We start from the raw sequence: 16,240 nt of genomic DNA, 5'->3' as shown, positions 1-16,240 counted from the left end.
GAGAGCAGTAAAAGAGCACCAAGTAAAAGAGCAGGAAAGAAATAAATTATTGAACAGACCTAAATTGAAAAGCTTCTTTGAAATTCAAAATTTTTGTCTGGAACAACTTTCCAAGTCAACATAATTCCTTCCCATTTTAGGAACACTGTAAACAGCTATGGCTATGTTAAAAGTCACAGAGAGCAAGTTTTGAAATGTGAAGAATTGTTAGAAGTTTCATCATGCCAAACACCATCTACTGTTGAGTCCGTATTCAATACTTGTGCAAAAATCAAAGATTCACAATTTAGTAAGCATTTCCTTCCTTAGGATACAGTATTAACAAGGACTAGTGAACAGCAGATAAGTAAAAGGTCTTATTCATCAAAATCCTTCTCTATCAAATTCCCTTAGCCAATAGAAAATAAATCTTTCACTTCAGAAGTCACATGGTCTTTGGTTCTACAGACTGCCAACATGAAAGGTAATTACTTTGCAAGATGAGAGAAGTTCTCAGGTGTGGGTATGTCCAGTCAAGGCTCTAAGAACTCACCTGAAGCATCTAAAATGGGAGCCTTCTTTTGCCTGAATCATTGTGTAACAAAAAGGATTATTTTAATCAGCACGTGAATCATACCTTACATTTTGTCAGGGATTCTCAGCCTGAATATAACTGCCTCCTACCACCTACTAGAGGCAATTAGGCTGCCAGTTTAGGCACTGCAGGCAAGAGTATAAAATGAGGCTGCATTCAAACTTATACTGCATCACAGGAGAGGAGCCAGGGGGAAAGCTCAACAAATTGGAGATGAGGTCAGCTCCAGGATGTGCCTGTGACTTTTAGCATTACTAAGCTTGCAACACAGAGAAATGGATTTAAAGAACAAGATGCTCATGAAGAATTCTCACAAGAAGTGTGCAATTGTAATGACTATTCCTGTACTAAGTACTTACGAGGTTGGCCATCACAATAGTATCAACCATGACAGGATTCTTCTTTGTGCCCAGAGTGAACTGTAACCCTCGAGGAGGTTGGCCAGTTGTCACATCAAAGCAATGTCCTTCAAGCAATATATATTCCAGCTCATATTCTGCTGTAACTGCCCCTTTTATCTATGGAAGGAATGCTTCATCAATAAATTATGTCACTTAACCGTGTGGGAAAAGCAAAATATCACTGCCACAAACATTTTGTGTAGGACTTACCACAAGGTAACTCCCACAGTCAAAACAACCCAAGAAAAGTCCATCCAGAAGGAACTTCACTCAGTTATAAAACAGGTATCCAAGACAAAGAGGAAAGATGATCTCTGGAGGGACCTTTCTTCCACTGACTGTTGAGGAAGCTGAGGCCTTGGTAAGGTAAATCCTAGTTTTACTTTCAACACTTACCCTCAATATTTTGCATAAGCTTATTGACTCAAACAATCTAATGATTTTGAAGATGGGGGATTAAAATAGAATTAAATAATAATTGAAAGAATTGTGAACTAAAAGAGGGGGAAATACATTTTGAACTACGTTAATAAACAGACATATATTCCATGAAGATTTATCTAGGTTACAAGAACTAGGTTTCCTATCTAGGAAACACAAAGAATCCTTTAATTGCTTTACTTTTATCTTAAATGTAGTATTTCTCTAAACACAAAGCTCAACATAGCAGGTAAATTGCTTTAACTTGTACTTTGCATTCGGATTTTTTTGTATTTCATTACTTTCCTTTGAGACTTGTCTTTTTTTTTTTTTTTAAGAGAGAAAATTAAGAAAAGATGCTGACAATAGAAATGGTAAAATATTGCCTAAATAATCAATTGCCAAAGAAAGTATTTCTGGAGAAATCACACAAGACAAATCTTGCAACATTTCCCCTTCCCTCTTGAAGTAGAAGGGACAACACAAGTTTTACTGTGTTTGCAATCTATTACTTACTTCCTGCAAATGAATGTTATCAAGGTCACAGGAACTGTTTACTGCTTCAACCAACCAGCTTTCAGGAGTGATCATGTTTAGGGTCAAAAGAGGTGATTCTGGCAATTCTAGGAATTTTGCTACAGGCTCAGAAGGAAGGTGCTTATTGATTCCATAAGTTAATTCTGGTTCCAGAACAAAACGATAGAAGCTGTTGAAAAAAAAGTGTGACAAAACCCCAACTTTTAGTGAAATACAAAGTTAAATGTGAAGCTCTTCTAAAATATTGTCAAATATAGTGAGTATTTACCAAGTATGATGAAATTTGGAGGCAAAGTAGCTCCTTATTCTTTTGGAATATCATCAGACAATACCTACAGCATCTCAAATGGGCTGGTAGATGAACACAGACCTATTCACTTTTGGTGATTTTTTTGTGGATGTGCCTGTTTTCCATTAACACTCTAAAGGTTATGAAAGTGAATACCCAAGAGGTGCATCTACATAGCTTGACTGTTAGCAGCCTTGAATTCTCAGAATCTGTATCACCGAATTATGCAGAAGGACTAACCTCTATTGGATATAAAGTCTTTGAGAATGGCTACTGTCACTAGCAGCAGCAAGTACAGAGCAGAAGAAGGGTAGGGTTTCTCTGTTCCTCTCCTGCTCTTACCCCAATTATTCCATATATAAAAGTTCTCCCAAACACAAGGAAAGAAGCAGGCACCAAGACCTGCAAAGTGCCCAGCTTCAAAAGCCATCATAATGATGTTCACACAAGAAGACACTCAGGAGACTGATAATTAAGACCCTTTTGTGGGACATGAGATGTGAGTAATTCCTCTCAGAATGCATAAAAACTAAGGACTTCTGTTTTGTGGGCAAATGATTAATTCTCCAACCCACTGGCTAAAAGACAGGCACTACCACCAGCCTCTTTCACAGGCAATTGGTAATACAGGTGTTAGGATTATAGGTAAAATACCTGCCAAGGAGATGCCTGTGCTTAAACATTTCATTAGAGGGAAAGAAATCCTCTTGGAGGGAATTCATTTCAGTGTAAATGTCTATCACTGAATTAGTGAACCGTGATTTTTACACACAGATAAAAGAAACTTCAAATTATAGTAGATAAATTCAGGCTATCATATTTTTAATGAAATATAACAGTACCTCAATATAACAAATGCAGACTGTACATTTATTCAGATGAATTTAATTCCTAGGAGTACTGAATCTGTACAATTCATTACATAAACAGTGGGCTGTAAAGAAGGGAACAACTTAGATAATCCCCCTCTGCAAGTTTTCACAGGCATAAAAGACTCTCTATTGATTTTTTTAAGGCCTGTTAATGAGAGGTGCATTTGATGGACTAGATCACTTCCCTGTGACGCCTGACATATTAGAACAAGAACTTTTCTCTAAACAAGTGCAAACTGCTTAGGTAAAATTCAGTGAAAAATGAGTCAACAAAAAGAATTCAGAAACACAAAGCAATGTTTACTTTTTAAGAAAATATACACCATTAAGGCTGTTTTTCCAAAATGAGCATCACAAGCTACGAACTACTAACCTCTTCAGTGGCACTTCGGACAGCTTAGATCTGCAGTTCAAAAATAACCTGAGTTTCATATTGATAATGTCCTTGAGTACCTACAGAAAAAAAAATCTCTGTAAAAAATGGTTCTTGGTAACCTCCAAACTTTGAAAATAAGCCGAAGTTCCCCTTGTGACATTCTGCATTTCTCTATTTTCAGCAGGAATCTAAAACTTTTTAAAGATGTAAATTTATCTGTACGTTAAAGGTTATTGTCAGATATTGTAAATAAAGATATGTCCTTTCCTGAAACTGCATGATTTAGCACATGATATTCTTGATAGTCAAAATATTAATATCTTCTCCTACCCACACAGTTTTTTCAAGAGCAGCTCCCTCCATTTTCCTATGCTTGAGTAAATGATATTTTCACCCTTGTTACATTCTGATTTTAAAACACTTTAAGGTCTCCAAGTAGAACACGTGCCTTTAATTCAACAAGTCTTAAAACAATTACTTTCACTCTAAAATAGTTGTATATGGAAAATTGTTAAATATAGTGAAGTTCAAATAACTATTTTAATACTCAATTATTTAATAACTTTAAATGTCAACAATAGATCAACGATGTATTAAACCATTCAATTAACTTCAAAACATTTTGGTAAGTTAACATATTTCTGTTTTTTTTTCTCTCAGTTTCTTCATCTGTTAATTTCTAAAATAGTAATGTTCTGGATGCTGTTATATAGGAACCATAAAATTAGGACAGTATTTTTTTTCTAATTTTTGTGAGCAATCTGTTTTGTTTTGCTTAAAGCTAACAAAGTTATTAATTTCTTTAAAGCACTCATAAAAACCTTTATCAAATTACCTTAATTTCTGTGGTTTCTGACACAAAGTGCTTACCTGAAAGCATAAAGCAGCTGTGCCTACATTTATGGATATTAGAAAGGCCAGTAAGACATAAAAGCTAAGTTACAACACCAATACTAGTAAGGCTAATATCTAAAATTACTACAATAGCAAATAAATTGGGATCAAGACAATAGTCATCATTAAATCTCTCTTTTATCATGACTATAATTTTTCTTTCCTCAGTTCAACCCATGGCTTACACACATTCTTTACTACAATGCTGTAACTTTACTTAGCCCTAGGGACCTGTTCTATTCCTAGCTTCTTATTCTCATCTTTTGTGTCACCTGAATACCATCACTGAAAAAGTACTGAATAAAAAACAAAGAGTAGGGAATAGCATATTGGTGTGAACAAGTGAAGAAGCAGGAAGTGAAAACCTAAGAGCACTAGAAGCATAAGAAGGGAAACCATTACATGAAATACGTTTAAGACCACCAAAATCAAAATAGAGGTCAAAGTGACTCAGATATCTATCTATCATTCAGAATAAAAAGAATGATAAAAGCCTGTATGGACTTCACCTTCAAACAAAAGAAAACCCTCATCCCAATAACAAGAATGATTCTTCAGCAATCTGCATTGATAGGCTTCTGTGTACAGAATGAAATTATCTTGCAAAAGGCTGATGCATCATCCCAATTCATCAGCTGACCATAAAATTTAGTACAGTAGACAAAATAAAAAAGTGCCATTCTTAATTAACATTTCAAAGGACTTTAAATAGGAAATGACAAATAAGACAGTAATTCATTATCTCTGCATTTGTCAACAATACTGAATTCTGAAATACTGAACTTGGTTCTATTATTTAGGGCTTCTGAGAACACCAGAAACTAGGGCATTTTAGTTAACACATGAAAATGGTGACAAAGTTAGGAAGACTCTTTTAGAGGATACTTGAAGAGTTCAGTCTGTTTAAGTAAGAAAATTCAAGCAGCATAGAAATTTACTGTAAACACTGTAAAACATGGCTGAAATATTTCAGGAGGCCTGAAAATTACTCAAAAGCTAGTTTTATTGTGCATGTGCATAATAAAAAGTCATTTGCAAGACACTGATTTGAGTTACCACAACTCATCTGAAGAAGAGTAACTCAGTAAACCATGATTATTCAGTCACTTGGAATTGTTTGTAAACTTCAGGACAATACAAAGCATCTGCACTGAAAACAAACTTATAATACAATCTTCAACAGAACTGGCAAGATGATGAGAACATCAATGCTTAGAGCATGGATCTAAAAAATCTGTAATTCCAATACTGAGTTTAACAGTGAAGTTAATCAGCCACTGGAAAATCTCAGTAGGAGCTCTAATCTGTACACAACTGCTTGGTAATATTTAAATTAGGAATTGATTAAAAAATTATTTCTACTTCAAAGGATAATTGTGAAAAAGGAGTCCTGTGACATGCATTATATAGGAAATCAGACTAGATCACCAAAAGAGGCTCCTTCAGGGATTCCCTTTACTTTAGGGATAGAATAGTAAGTCCTCACTGAAGACAGAATGAATAAAGGAAAAAAGGCAAAAGATAACTGACAATAAAAAAATAAAATGTTTGATTTTTTTCTTCACATTCTTGAATTCCTGGAACAAGAAAAAAAAAGGTGAATAATCCTAAGAGTATACAGAATAATCTTTCCTCCTGTTTTTGGTGAACCACAACTCTTCAATTTTGTCCTCCATTTTAGCAGAAGGAATTTCTACTTTTCTCACATCACCATAGAGATGACTTTCATAACTTCAGGACTAGTTAGCTCTTCCATATATTCTGCTGAGAACTTACTTGGCCTAACCATGGTAAAGTTATAGCTGGCATTTAAATATTTACAGTGGACAGTGACTCCACCTTGTCTGGAAATACTTGATGCTGAAGTCTGTAACAGAACTTTTTGAAAAAAGGGAAGCACAGACTATATGGAAGGTGCTACCTACCTCACTGTGGAGAGGATTAGAGTAGTTCTTATGATACAATCCAGTAGATATTTTAAAAACAGACGGCAGCTTCGACTGAGCTCTCCTTTGTGCTCTGATTCATACCTTCCTCTATCCTGAAACTGCCAGTCTCTCAGACTAAGCAGTAAAGTTTAGATTACAGCCTATCTACAGCTATTTACCCCTCTCACAATTTCAATTCCACTTAATATGAGTAACTTTTTGTTTGTATTTTTAATTAAAAATACCAAAAGATTTATTTGAAGTAACTATTAAGTGACAGAACGTAATATAATAGAGTAGTTTCACCAGGGGGAAAAAACCCAATCATTATATGGACATATTCAATGCAGAATGGGGCAAGAATCACGTGTTCTGCCATGGTAGTTACTCAAGTTTTGCACCATGAATAGTTACCAATCCAACATACTCAGCTCTAATCCAATTATGTTAAGTGGAAAAAAGCGCCTTTAAATATAAACATATTCCAGTGACTCAAGTTTATAGTATTTAAATCACCTATGTATAGTAAGCTAATCAGAAAGGCATTCATTTAAGAACATTGAGTTTGGGGCTTGCTGTATTTGTATGTCTGTTTTGTTTCTACAGCAGGAGGTGGTGGCTTTCCAGGTAAAAATAATAATAATTATATATATTAAAAATTCCAGGCTATTTTTAATTTTTTAAAATATATTATTGAAAAGTTTAATCTACATTAAAATACATCTAGTTTGTTTACTTTCAACAGCATTTCATAACTCGCTCCTAAGGGTTGGCTTTGAATAAAACTAGAGTCCCTATGACTCAAGCAGGATCTGCAACAGCTGAACAGCTTGGGACACCATGGGAGTCATTTGCCTCAGCATGCATGAGAGAGCCTGTTGAGCTCTGAGGAATGGAGGTTTCTGCTCTGAGCTACAAGATCCTTGATGTGATTTATACTCCTAATATGAACTTCTGGATAAATGGAAAGTTTCCAGTCCATTTCAATGTGAAAATATTTTCAGTTGGTAATATCAACCTTTCATTTTCACTGAGAAAGGTGAAATGAGAGATCTGGTTCTAAAGAAAAGCTAGTATTCTAGAATCTTGAAATAGCAAAATTTTTCATTAATTAAAAAAAAATGTTTTACTTTGCTCCATTATATGAAGAGCAAGTGGATGCTTCAACATTTGACATAAAAAGGTATGAAAATGGGAGGGGGAAAAGCAATTTAAGAATTTATGAAACTTGCATAATTACTGCAGGAAAAAAAAAGATAAAATAGGATGCAGCAAAAATCAAGTTGGAGGCTTCAGAATTATAACAGACCATAAAGTGAAGACAAAATTTACATTTTTATGGGAAATCATAAAGGAACCTGAGACACAGTGATATTCTGTAGTAGGTGAAAGAAGAAAATAATTTTAGCAGTTGTGTTTTTAAGACACTTTCTCTTTCAAAGATCAATAGCTACACAAAATGGAAGAACATCTAGATATACTTGGTAGCATTAATCAACTGAGAAATATCTCTCCAAGAACTGAAAGGTTTATAGTCCAATCTTCTTATGATGATATTACACATCAGATTTAGACCACCTCATTTAGGTGCCTTGGAAAACTAATGTAATCTGGTTTAATGGAAAGAAGCACGTAATTCCTGAGATTCTGAGATGCAAAAAATTATGTACACAATCTCCTCCTTTCTTTCTACTGACTGCAGAGAGCACTTACAGGCTCACTTTAAGAGGACTGGGCCATGGGGCGTATGAATTTTACGTTCAAATGAGATATTCATATGATGAACTAGGTCATTCTCAACTTCTTTTATGAATTAAAATAACTAAATACATATCTTAAAGGAAAAGAAAAAACAACCAAATTTTGTATACTCTTTACTACACCGTATGTGGAAATTAGAACAAGTTTAGAAACAACTGAAGTACAAATAAGCAAATTATAAGAAATGACCATCATCTTACAATCAATAAATGGGTCATCTTCTGTGCTTCTCTTGTCAATGGATCCACAATAGCAATGATGTCATAGAATGGGTCATTCTCTTGGGGCTCGAATTTTACTACACTGTTAAAAAACAAGTGACATGAAAACTCAAAACCAAATTTTTTAAAATGACAAACATTTTTAGACACGGATTTGTAATATCAGAGGCATTTAAGATTTTACTGCTCAAGGAAATATCTCCTTAATTTCAAGCAATAATCATGACTGCTCCCGGTGATACAATTAGAAAAGCTAAATGCAAACAGGAGTAAAAAATATAGCATTAATCTACATACTTCTATACTGATTAGTGATTAGATACATTCTCTAAAACAAAATTAAGACTTAAAAAAGGGCCTTTTTGTCATTTGTCTACAAAATGACAGAGATCTGGAATCATTGGATCAGACAAGTAGTGGTGATGACATAATTTAAAAAGAAAAAAAGAGAAGGAAAAATGGCATTTGAGAAGAATGAAACTTGACAGGCTGGACTAGCTTTATGCATTACAGAAAATAATTCAGTTTGATAGACTTTATTAGGCTAAGTCGAGCAAACCCTAGTTAAAATACTCTGGATTTACAGGAATGACATATCAGTAAAATTCATTTTAAAAAAATGAAAAAAAAAGTCATGTGCTGTAAATAGAGAAAAGGGTCAACTGGAATTTGTTTTCCACAAAGCATATGGTAGCAGCACAGTAGCAGCAGCACAGTACTGACTGCTACTAGTGTAACTTTGAAAAAGGTGTCAGCCTCTTTAAAAAGGCTACCACTGATTTCACTCCTGCCTTCATCAACTGGGAGAGCCCATCAGCATACACACTGGAGCACCTTTACCAACAAAAACAAGGAGAGATTTGGAAACAGCATGACAAAAATATTTATAAAAATTTGTAATTTGATCACAGTTTTTGTATTATCATATGTCCTTTTAAAACATGTAGCCCTCTGCTCTCTTTTCAGCAAAGGGTAAGGTTGGGAAATCAACAGGTATTACTAATGAATTTATTAGGAAAAAGGTAAAGGTGCATTATGCTGTAGCAGATGATCAGGCTATTCATACAACAGTTTCAAAATTAGAATGCTTACTCAACTTTCCAAAGACTATGTAATCATCAATACATTCAAATGTTAATAAAAAATTACTCTAAGTGCATTAGCATGACAAAACTGACCTGTGCTGTTCTTTGAGTAATTCAACATCTTGTCTCAGCTCTGTTTTAGGCAAAGATGACAGCAGGGCATCTATTTTCATAATCAAGTCACTGCCACTGTATCAAATAAGGCACATAGAGTTTGGTTTCCATTAGAAAAGGAGTAAAACATTAACATTTTAATGTCAGTCTCTTTGCATAAAGGATATTTAGGAAGCCCACATCCCAGACCTGGACTCTAAGGTGATTAACACCTCAGGACTTGTAGCTTGGAGTTAAACTTTTAGCAAGACAACAGCCAAGAACCACTACAGCCTTAGAGAAGCCTTGAGAAATGGACACTTCTTAATTTTAAGAGATGCAGAATTCACAGAGTTATCATTCAGCCTTACAGAAATTACTTTTCTCAATTGTTGGGTCTTCAAATCTGTATAATTTGATGGAAATGTGGGGCTTGGTCCACAAGACAAATTAAACCCGAAATAATGACAAGGTTTTATTAGTCACAAATTTGCCAAAGCGACCTGATTCAGAATCAAGAGAAGTGAGCATACGATGTTAAGATCTGCTGACATTTCTAGCTCTTTTTTTCTTTTTTAAAAATTTTTTCCCATTTATGACAACATTAAGGAACAGACATAAATGTCCTGGTTTCAAGTCTGGCCACCTCTTTCAATTTTTTTCTATTGGAATTTCCTACTGAAGTTTCCTTAGAAATCATAGTTCCATTTCAGTGTTGTTAAGTCACAATATTTGTCTAAATATGTTTTGTCTCTCACTACTTATCTCTTGAGTTCTGCCTCTTGTTGATTTTGTTTTTCTGGTAATGTTTCTTTCAGTTGTGCCAGTCCTTCTAGATAAGAGAAATGATACTCAGAAAGTTGAGAGATACTGTAAGAAGAATGTAATTTTGCTTTCTTCTTTGTACATAAGCTCTTATCCTCAGATGAGAAGATGGCCTGAACTCATCCCATCTTTACACTTCTTCAGTGAACAGATGTGTGAATGTTGTCTACCATGGTATCAGGGCACAACATCAGCCCATGCCTCTACAGGCTCCTTAACTAACAATTCCCAAAGACAATTACTTCAAATATTAATAATCAGATTTGGCCTAAGATGCACTGTATTTTATCAGGCTTATTATTATTCTTTACAATTACTCTTATGTAAACAAAACCTAGTAGGAATTTTTTACTGTTAACTGTACTCTTGGTTGTAAGGACAGTGAAAGTAGGGAAAGTATTTGGAGTAATTCAGCAGATCTGCACACATGTTATGAGGCAAGAGAATTTCACCTTTTACTACTGTTTCCCATCTCCTTGACAATAGCTTTAATCTTCTCTGCTGAGGTACTGTATGTTATCTTTTCCAACAAATTAAAGTCTTCTACATAGAATTCGTTTTCATCTAAAGGACCCAGTACCTTAGAGAAAAAAAATGTTAAGTGTAGAATGTCCCAGTAATGCTCTGTTTGTAAGCAAAAATAAACTAATATTTTAAATGAATGCACAATACTGAATATGAAACCCCAATCTCTATATACATCAATACTACTGATTACAAAACTAATTAAATTTTATAGTAACTATGCAGGATTAGGCTTTTACAGTTATATGATTACAGTTAATTATCAATCACAAAGAATAACTGCAATGGAAATATCCACACTATTTTTCATTATACATCCTTCTGTTAAGGAATACACTATTTAGAAATAACTCTAAGAAAAAGCTCTCTCATGTAAAATATTTTAAACTCACATTACTATTTGTCTACCACACTCTGTGTTCATAGAATTAAAAAACTAAAATCTCCTTCTACCACTTGTCAAATGAATCAGAATGGATAGAAAGAATGGGAAAGGATACAAAATGCATAATATAAGAGGATACAGGATTACTACATTTTTTGGTGTCTGAAAGAAAGGAAAGTGTCTTGGAGTCCCAGAAAATAGTTTTGAGGATGTTGTTTGGATTTCCTACTCAGTCTATCAGGCCAAATTGACCCAAGACAGCTTCAATAGCCTACAGGGCTCCCAGGATGTAGAATCTTATTATATAAATCGGGTGCTAAATGCCTCTTCAAAATTCAACTGCTTCCTATAAATGAGAGGTTATATAACAAATTCCATTTTTGATTTTTTTTTTTAATTAATGATGCATGAGATAGATGAAACCACAGTGTAATTATGAAATACTAGGGTAATTTGGAGAAATCAATTAGAAAAAAATAATTTGCTCATAAAAGCTAAACTTCTGTGATGAAATAGTAAGGACAGAAATGAAGATTATCCCATGTCTTTTTAAAAGTAATAGTTTAGAGTGAAAACACAGATATGAATATATATTATTATTAAATTTATCCAAACATTTTTATGAAACTTATTTCCCCAAAACTTAAAATATTACATTATTTGAACTTTTTTAGGCATGGAGAACAGTAATAATAATTTATAAAATAAATTCACTAATTTAGTTATGAGGGAGCTGACACAAAAAAGCCAACAATTCTTTAAAGCTTCATCAACAAAAATGCTTTCTCTGTGTTACTTAGCTGTATTTCAGTTGCATCTCAGAAGCATTTAGGATGCATAAGAGTAACCAAACTCACTAAATTTAAAGAGTTTCCAGTTATGAGATGACAACATAGTTTTCTTTCTATTTCTTTTGAATGGTGGAGTAAATCGAAAATAGAAGAATTGCAATGTAGTTTGTAAATTGTATTTGTAATGTAAGGCATTGACTGTCATTTAACAAATACTAAATATTGAATGCAACATTGTATTTTTTGATCACAGATAATCTATTGACAAACTGTAATTAAGGCTATTGGTTTCAACATATACAAGAAATTGAAACAAAAAAATTACTATACTTTTATCTGCATATTAAGAATTAAGACTATAAAAGAACATAGTATTTATTAAAATGTGGTGTTTTAGAGATTGAAATACTAACCTACTCAATGTAATTTATATACATTTATTTTCATAGTAAAATAAAAGTAACTTCAGGATCAAAAGTTATTCTTAAACTTCACAAATAATAAATCAGATACTAACCTATTTTGAGAATTTTGTCAGATTAACTCTGAAATAGCTGTGGGAATGACATGCACACATAGTAGCTTCAATGGAATGGAGCTAATAAACACATTAGGAGTAAAACAAAATAAAAAAGCAAGGCAAACATTCATACCGTTCTCTAACAACTGTCTGAATAACTGGGAAATCAATATAATGCATTTTCTTCAGTTTGAAACTGAAGTTCCAGAAGTAAAAAAATCCTAAGAAATACTCAGAGACTTAATTTCCTTCTTACCCTGCCATTGCTAATAACAGCCATTTGCCCAGGAAGCAGCTTCAGAACCTCCTGGCAGAACATCTGTTGAGTTTTAATTAAATCCAGTCCTAAAGTGTTGTACTTCTTCTCCAAAGTATCGCCATCCATTCCCTAAAGCAAAGGTAAAGCATGAGATGCTAGAATGATTCAACAAAAGTAAATTTTGTAACAGGTGAGGAAATCAAAGATTTTCTTCAAGTTATGTGGTAAAACAAGAAATCAAAGTACAACAGCCACCTCAGCTTCAGTGTATGCACATAATTGCTGGTGGTGAGCCACGTCTCAAAACCACCTAGAGTGCAGTTTGTATGCTGGGGCAACTGTGAATAGCCATGAGAGCAAAGCTTAGCTTGAGGTCAGGCAATTTTTCTATGATCCAGCACAACAGCTGCATGAAAAGAAATGCTCTGTTAACAACTCAACTGTATTTCCACTTTTAGGAAAACGATATACAAAAATCTGTAATACTCTAAAAACCTAACAGTCATTCTGTGGCCATTGGATACAATTTGAACGTATTTTGGGGAAGCCAACATCATCCAGAAGACACACAAATCCATTTTCAATGTGGGGAAAAACATGCTGAAACTTACATTGGAACTGTGCCTCACCTGTCAAAGTTATTCTGATATGTATGTCTTCATTAGTAATAAACAGACCATTAAACAGCAAACAGATTAATTCAGATACAATTAATAAAATGACATGAATTAGTAACATACTTAGCTTACACAGCTTCATTAGAGACATTTATGTCTTTCAAAATTTATTAAACAATGAAACAAGAGCATGACTCAAAAATATTCATTTTCTAATATGGTTCCAGAGAGTTTTCTTAGTCTTCCAACACTTTCTATTTAAAAAGACTAAAATTTACAACTCCTTCTGAGACAAAAAACAGTAGTTAGCAGCTGTTATTTCATTACTCACCTCCACCCTCATGTAGTCTTAACTGTCTCTGAACTCTAAATTCTTGAAAAACATTAATACTGCAATTTTAACTAAATGAGAGAGCTATGAAAAAAAATCAAAAATTAAACTGTTTTGGTCTCAATTATCTGGTACTCCCTATTCTGAATTTTTCAGTACTCTCATATTTTCTCCCAGTTAAAAAAATCTCTATTCTTCAATCACATGAAAGTCATCAAAAATCCAAATCTGCTTGAGAAGAAAGGTATATGGGTAATAAACTTCATGGCATTCAGCCAAACACTGTTATTCTCACCACCTCCTTCCAATAAGATAGATGTATAATAAAGAAGGAAGTAATCTAATTTAGCTTGTACTCACTGGGATGAGGAATTTAACAATTTTAGTTCCAGCAGAAAGGGATTTTGCTGTCTCTTCCTTACTGAGTTTACTTAGGAAACTTTTTAAGTTGCTGTTGTTTTGGGTTAAAAAAGCAGCCAAAATTCCTCTTGCAACGGCTGTGTTATCTTCCTTTATTTTTGATGAAGGATTGTTCAAAATCCCAACTCGTGTATGACTACTTGTTTTCTGCAAAGAAAAACACAGAACAGTTAGCAATTTTACACTTCCATCTGCTGTTCTAATGTATTCATATAATTTATAACTATGTGAAATGCCCATAAGTATTTAAATTTTTTGCAGCTATTTGTCTTTAGAAAAGATACATCAATGACTAACTCAGAACTCCAACTGTGAGTAAAAATATTATTAGTAAGGATTTACCTATTCTGTGATAAAGATTTTAAATAGAAGTGTTAAGTTTTTTTAATAGAACAACTGCCTTTGAGCATTTTGCAGAAGCATATTTTTAACAAAGGACATAAACAAGTATTCATTTACAGACTTCAGAACTAGTTTTATAGATGTCTATTTTTCAAAACTTATTGAACTAAGCATAGAATAAATGCAAGAGAATTTATCCACTTATCACTCTAATGTTCAGCAGGAGCAAAATCCTTCACTTCCTAACATGGGTGATGCCACTCAAATTTTACCAGCGAGTGTGATGATTCTAAGGTAGGATCAAATAACACCATTAACTGAAGAAAAGGTAAATGGACTCCAATGCAGGAAGGAACAAAAAAATAAAGAATGCAATCACTGGTATTCAGCACTGGAGAGGCTTCCACAAAGTACTTCCAAGATGATCAGAAAACTATGAGGAAGCACTAAAGAATCTGGGTTTGCTCCACCTGGCAAAAAGGAGACTACAGAGAACTTGGATAGCAACCAATAGCTGCTGAAGGGGGAGTGAAAAACATGACATGAACCCTTCCTGCTATCAGCAAAGAGTGTAACAAGGGGTCATGCACACGAACTTTGGCTTGCAGAAAAGAACTACAATAGGAAGGCAGTGCAACACCAGAGTAATTTGAAAAGGGAAGGGACAGAGTCACCTCCTTGGAGATTTTCAGAAATCCTTCAAACACACCTATAGCTGACCTGATGTAATCAAGGCAGTAATTCCAGTTTGAGTGAGAGGCTGAACTGGATGACCTCAAGAGGTTTCTTCCAGCTAAGACAACTTGAGCTTTTTTTCAAAGGAAGTAAAAATCTATCAGAGTTTTCAAAATAGCATGTATTAGCTGGAATAGCTAGAAGTGGATTTCCTTCAGCCATTCTCACCCCCAGATTTTTGCATGCTTTACTTCAAATGCTGATGGCAAGTCATGGGCAAGTGGTGACTGTGCCAATTCTGCTACTATCAGGAATTATACTAGACCCTGACTCAAGAGATAAAATGGACTAGAAAGGAGTAAATAACCTCAATACAAATCAATGGACTTAAAAAAATACTGTTTTATTTCTCATGAAATTTGAAAATTACTAGACCAAGCAACACATGAAATTTATCTAATGTTTTGGGCTTTTTTCCTAGATTCTTCTCACCAGCATAGGGGGATTTGCTCAGGTGATTCTCACCTCTTAAATGGGAGCTGTGGCACATTTCCCCTGCTGAAGAGGGTTAAAAAATGAAGCTACAGAGGGAGTACATCTGTCAAGCCTGAGACACACATCAAGTAGTTCAAGAAATTAAATGTTTTTCTGTAACAAGGATTTGTACTGAATAGTCTTCTTTAACTTTTTTAAAGCCTGTTTCTAAGACACAGTTGTTATCACATTCTCTTGGCAACATTCCAATTTTCTAATTCCCTTAGGTGGTTCCTATTTAATTTTTGATTAGAAAATCTAGATGCTTTCCCCATTTCAGCTTAAGTACTCTTTTAACCTGGCCCAAACAGAGGGTCTTTTTGTCATTTATATTGACTTGACATTTATACTTTCTGAAGTATATTCATATTTCAGACATTCATACTATAAATCTTATTATTAACACAGAAGAACTTAAAAATAAGCAAACTCGTAAATGTGGATGATCCTCCTAGCGTATCAAAACACACACGAAAATTGATCTTAGAAGCACACAAACAGTACAGGGGAAAATGGCTGCTTCACGGCCACAGCTATGCCACAAAATACAAGAGAACACTGCTTA

At 34.1% G+C, this 16,240-nt stretch overlaps 1 protein-coding gene across 2 annotated transcripts in view; it reads right to left on the bottom strand.

Annotated features, from left to right (window-relative positions):
- Positions 1–16,240, bottom strand: part of UGGT2 (UDP-glucose glycoprotein glucosyltransferase 2) — a 75,703-nt gene that overhangs the window by 18,047 nt on the left and 41,416 nt on the right. For both annotated transcript variants that reach the window (XM_053969466.1, XM_053969476.1), the window contains exons 21-28: positions 14,065–14,271; positions 12,754–12,885; positions 10,729–10,856; positions 9,452–9,547; positions 8,253–8,355; positions 3,467–3,546; positions 1,912–2,101; positions 934–1,092 (exon numbers count right to left, since the gene is read on the bottom strand). In XM_053969466.1, the coding sequence (XP_053825441.1) occupies positions 934–1,092; positions 1,912–2,101; positions 3,467–3,546; positions 8,253–8,355; positions 9,452–9,547; positions 10,729–10,856; positions 12,754–12,885; positions 14,065–14,271 (1,095 nt within the window). The remainder of the gene's footprint in view (positions 1–933; positions 1,093–1,911; positions 2,102–3,466; positions 3,547–8,252; positions 8,356–9,451; positions 9,548–10,728; positions 10,857–12,753; positions 12,886–14,064; positions 14,272–16,240) is intronic.

Source organism: Vidua macroura, chromosome 2 (genome assembly GCF_024509145.1).
Source record: "Vidua macroura isolate BioBank_ID:100142 chromosome 2, ASM2450914v1, whole genome shotgun sequence".
In the NCBI taxonomy this organism is placed as follows: Eukaryota; Metazoa; Chordata; class Aves; order Passeriformes; family Viduidae; genus Vidua; species Vidua macroura.
The sequence above is the reverse complement of the archived record's forward strand: the minus strand, read 5'-3'. Positions and strand labels throughout refer to the sequence as shown.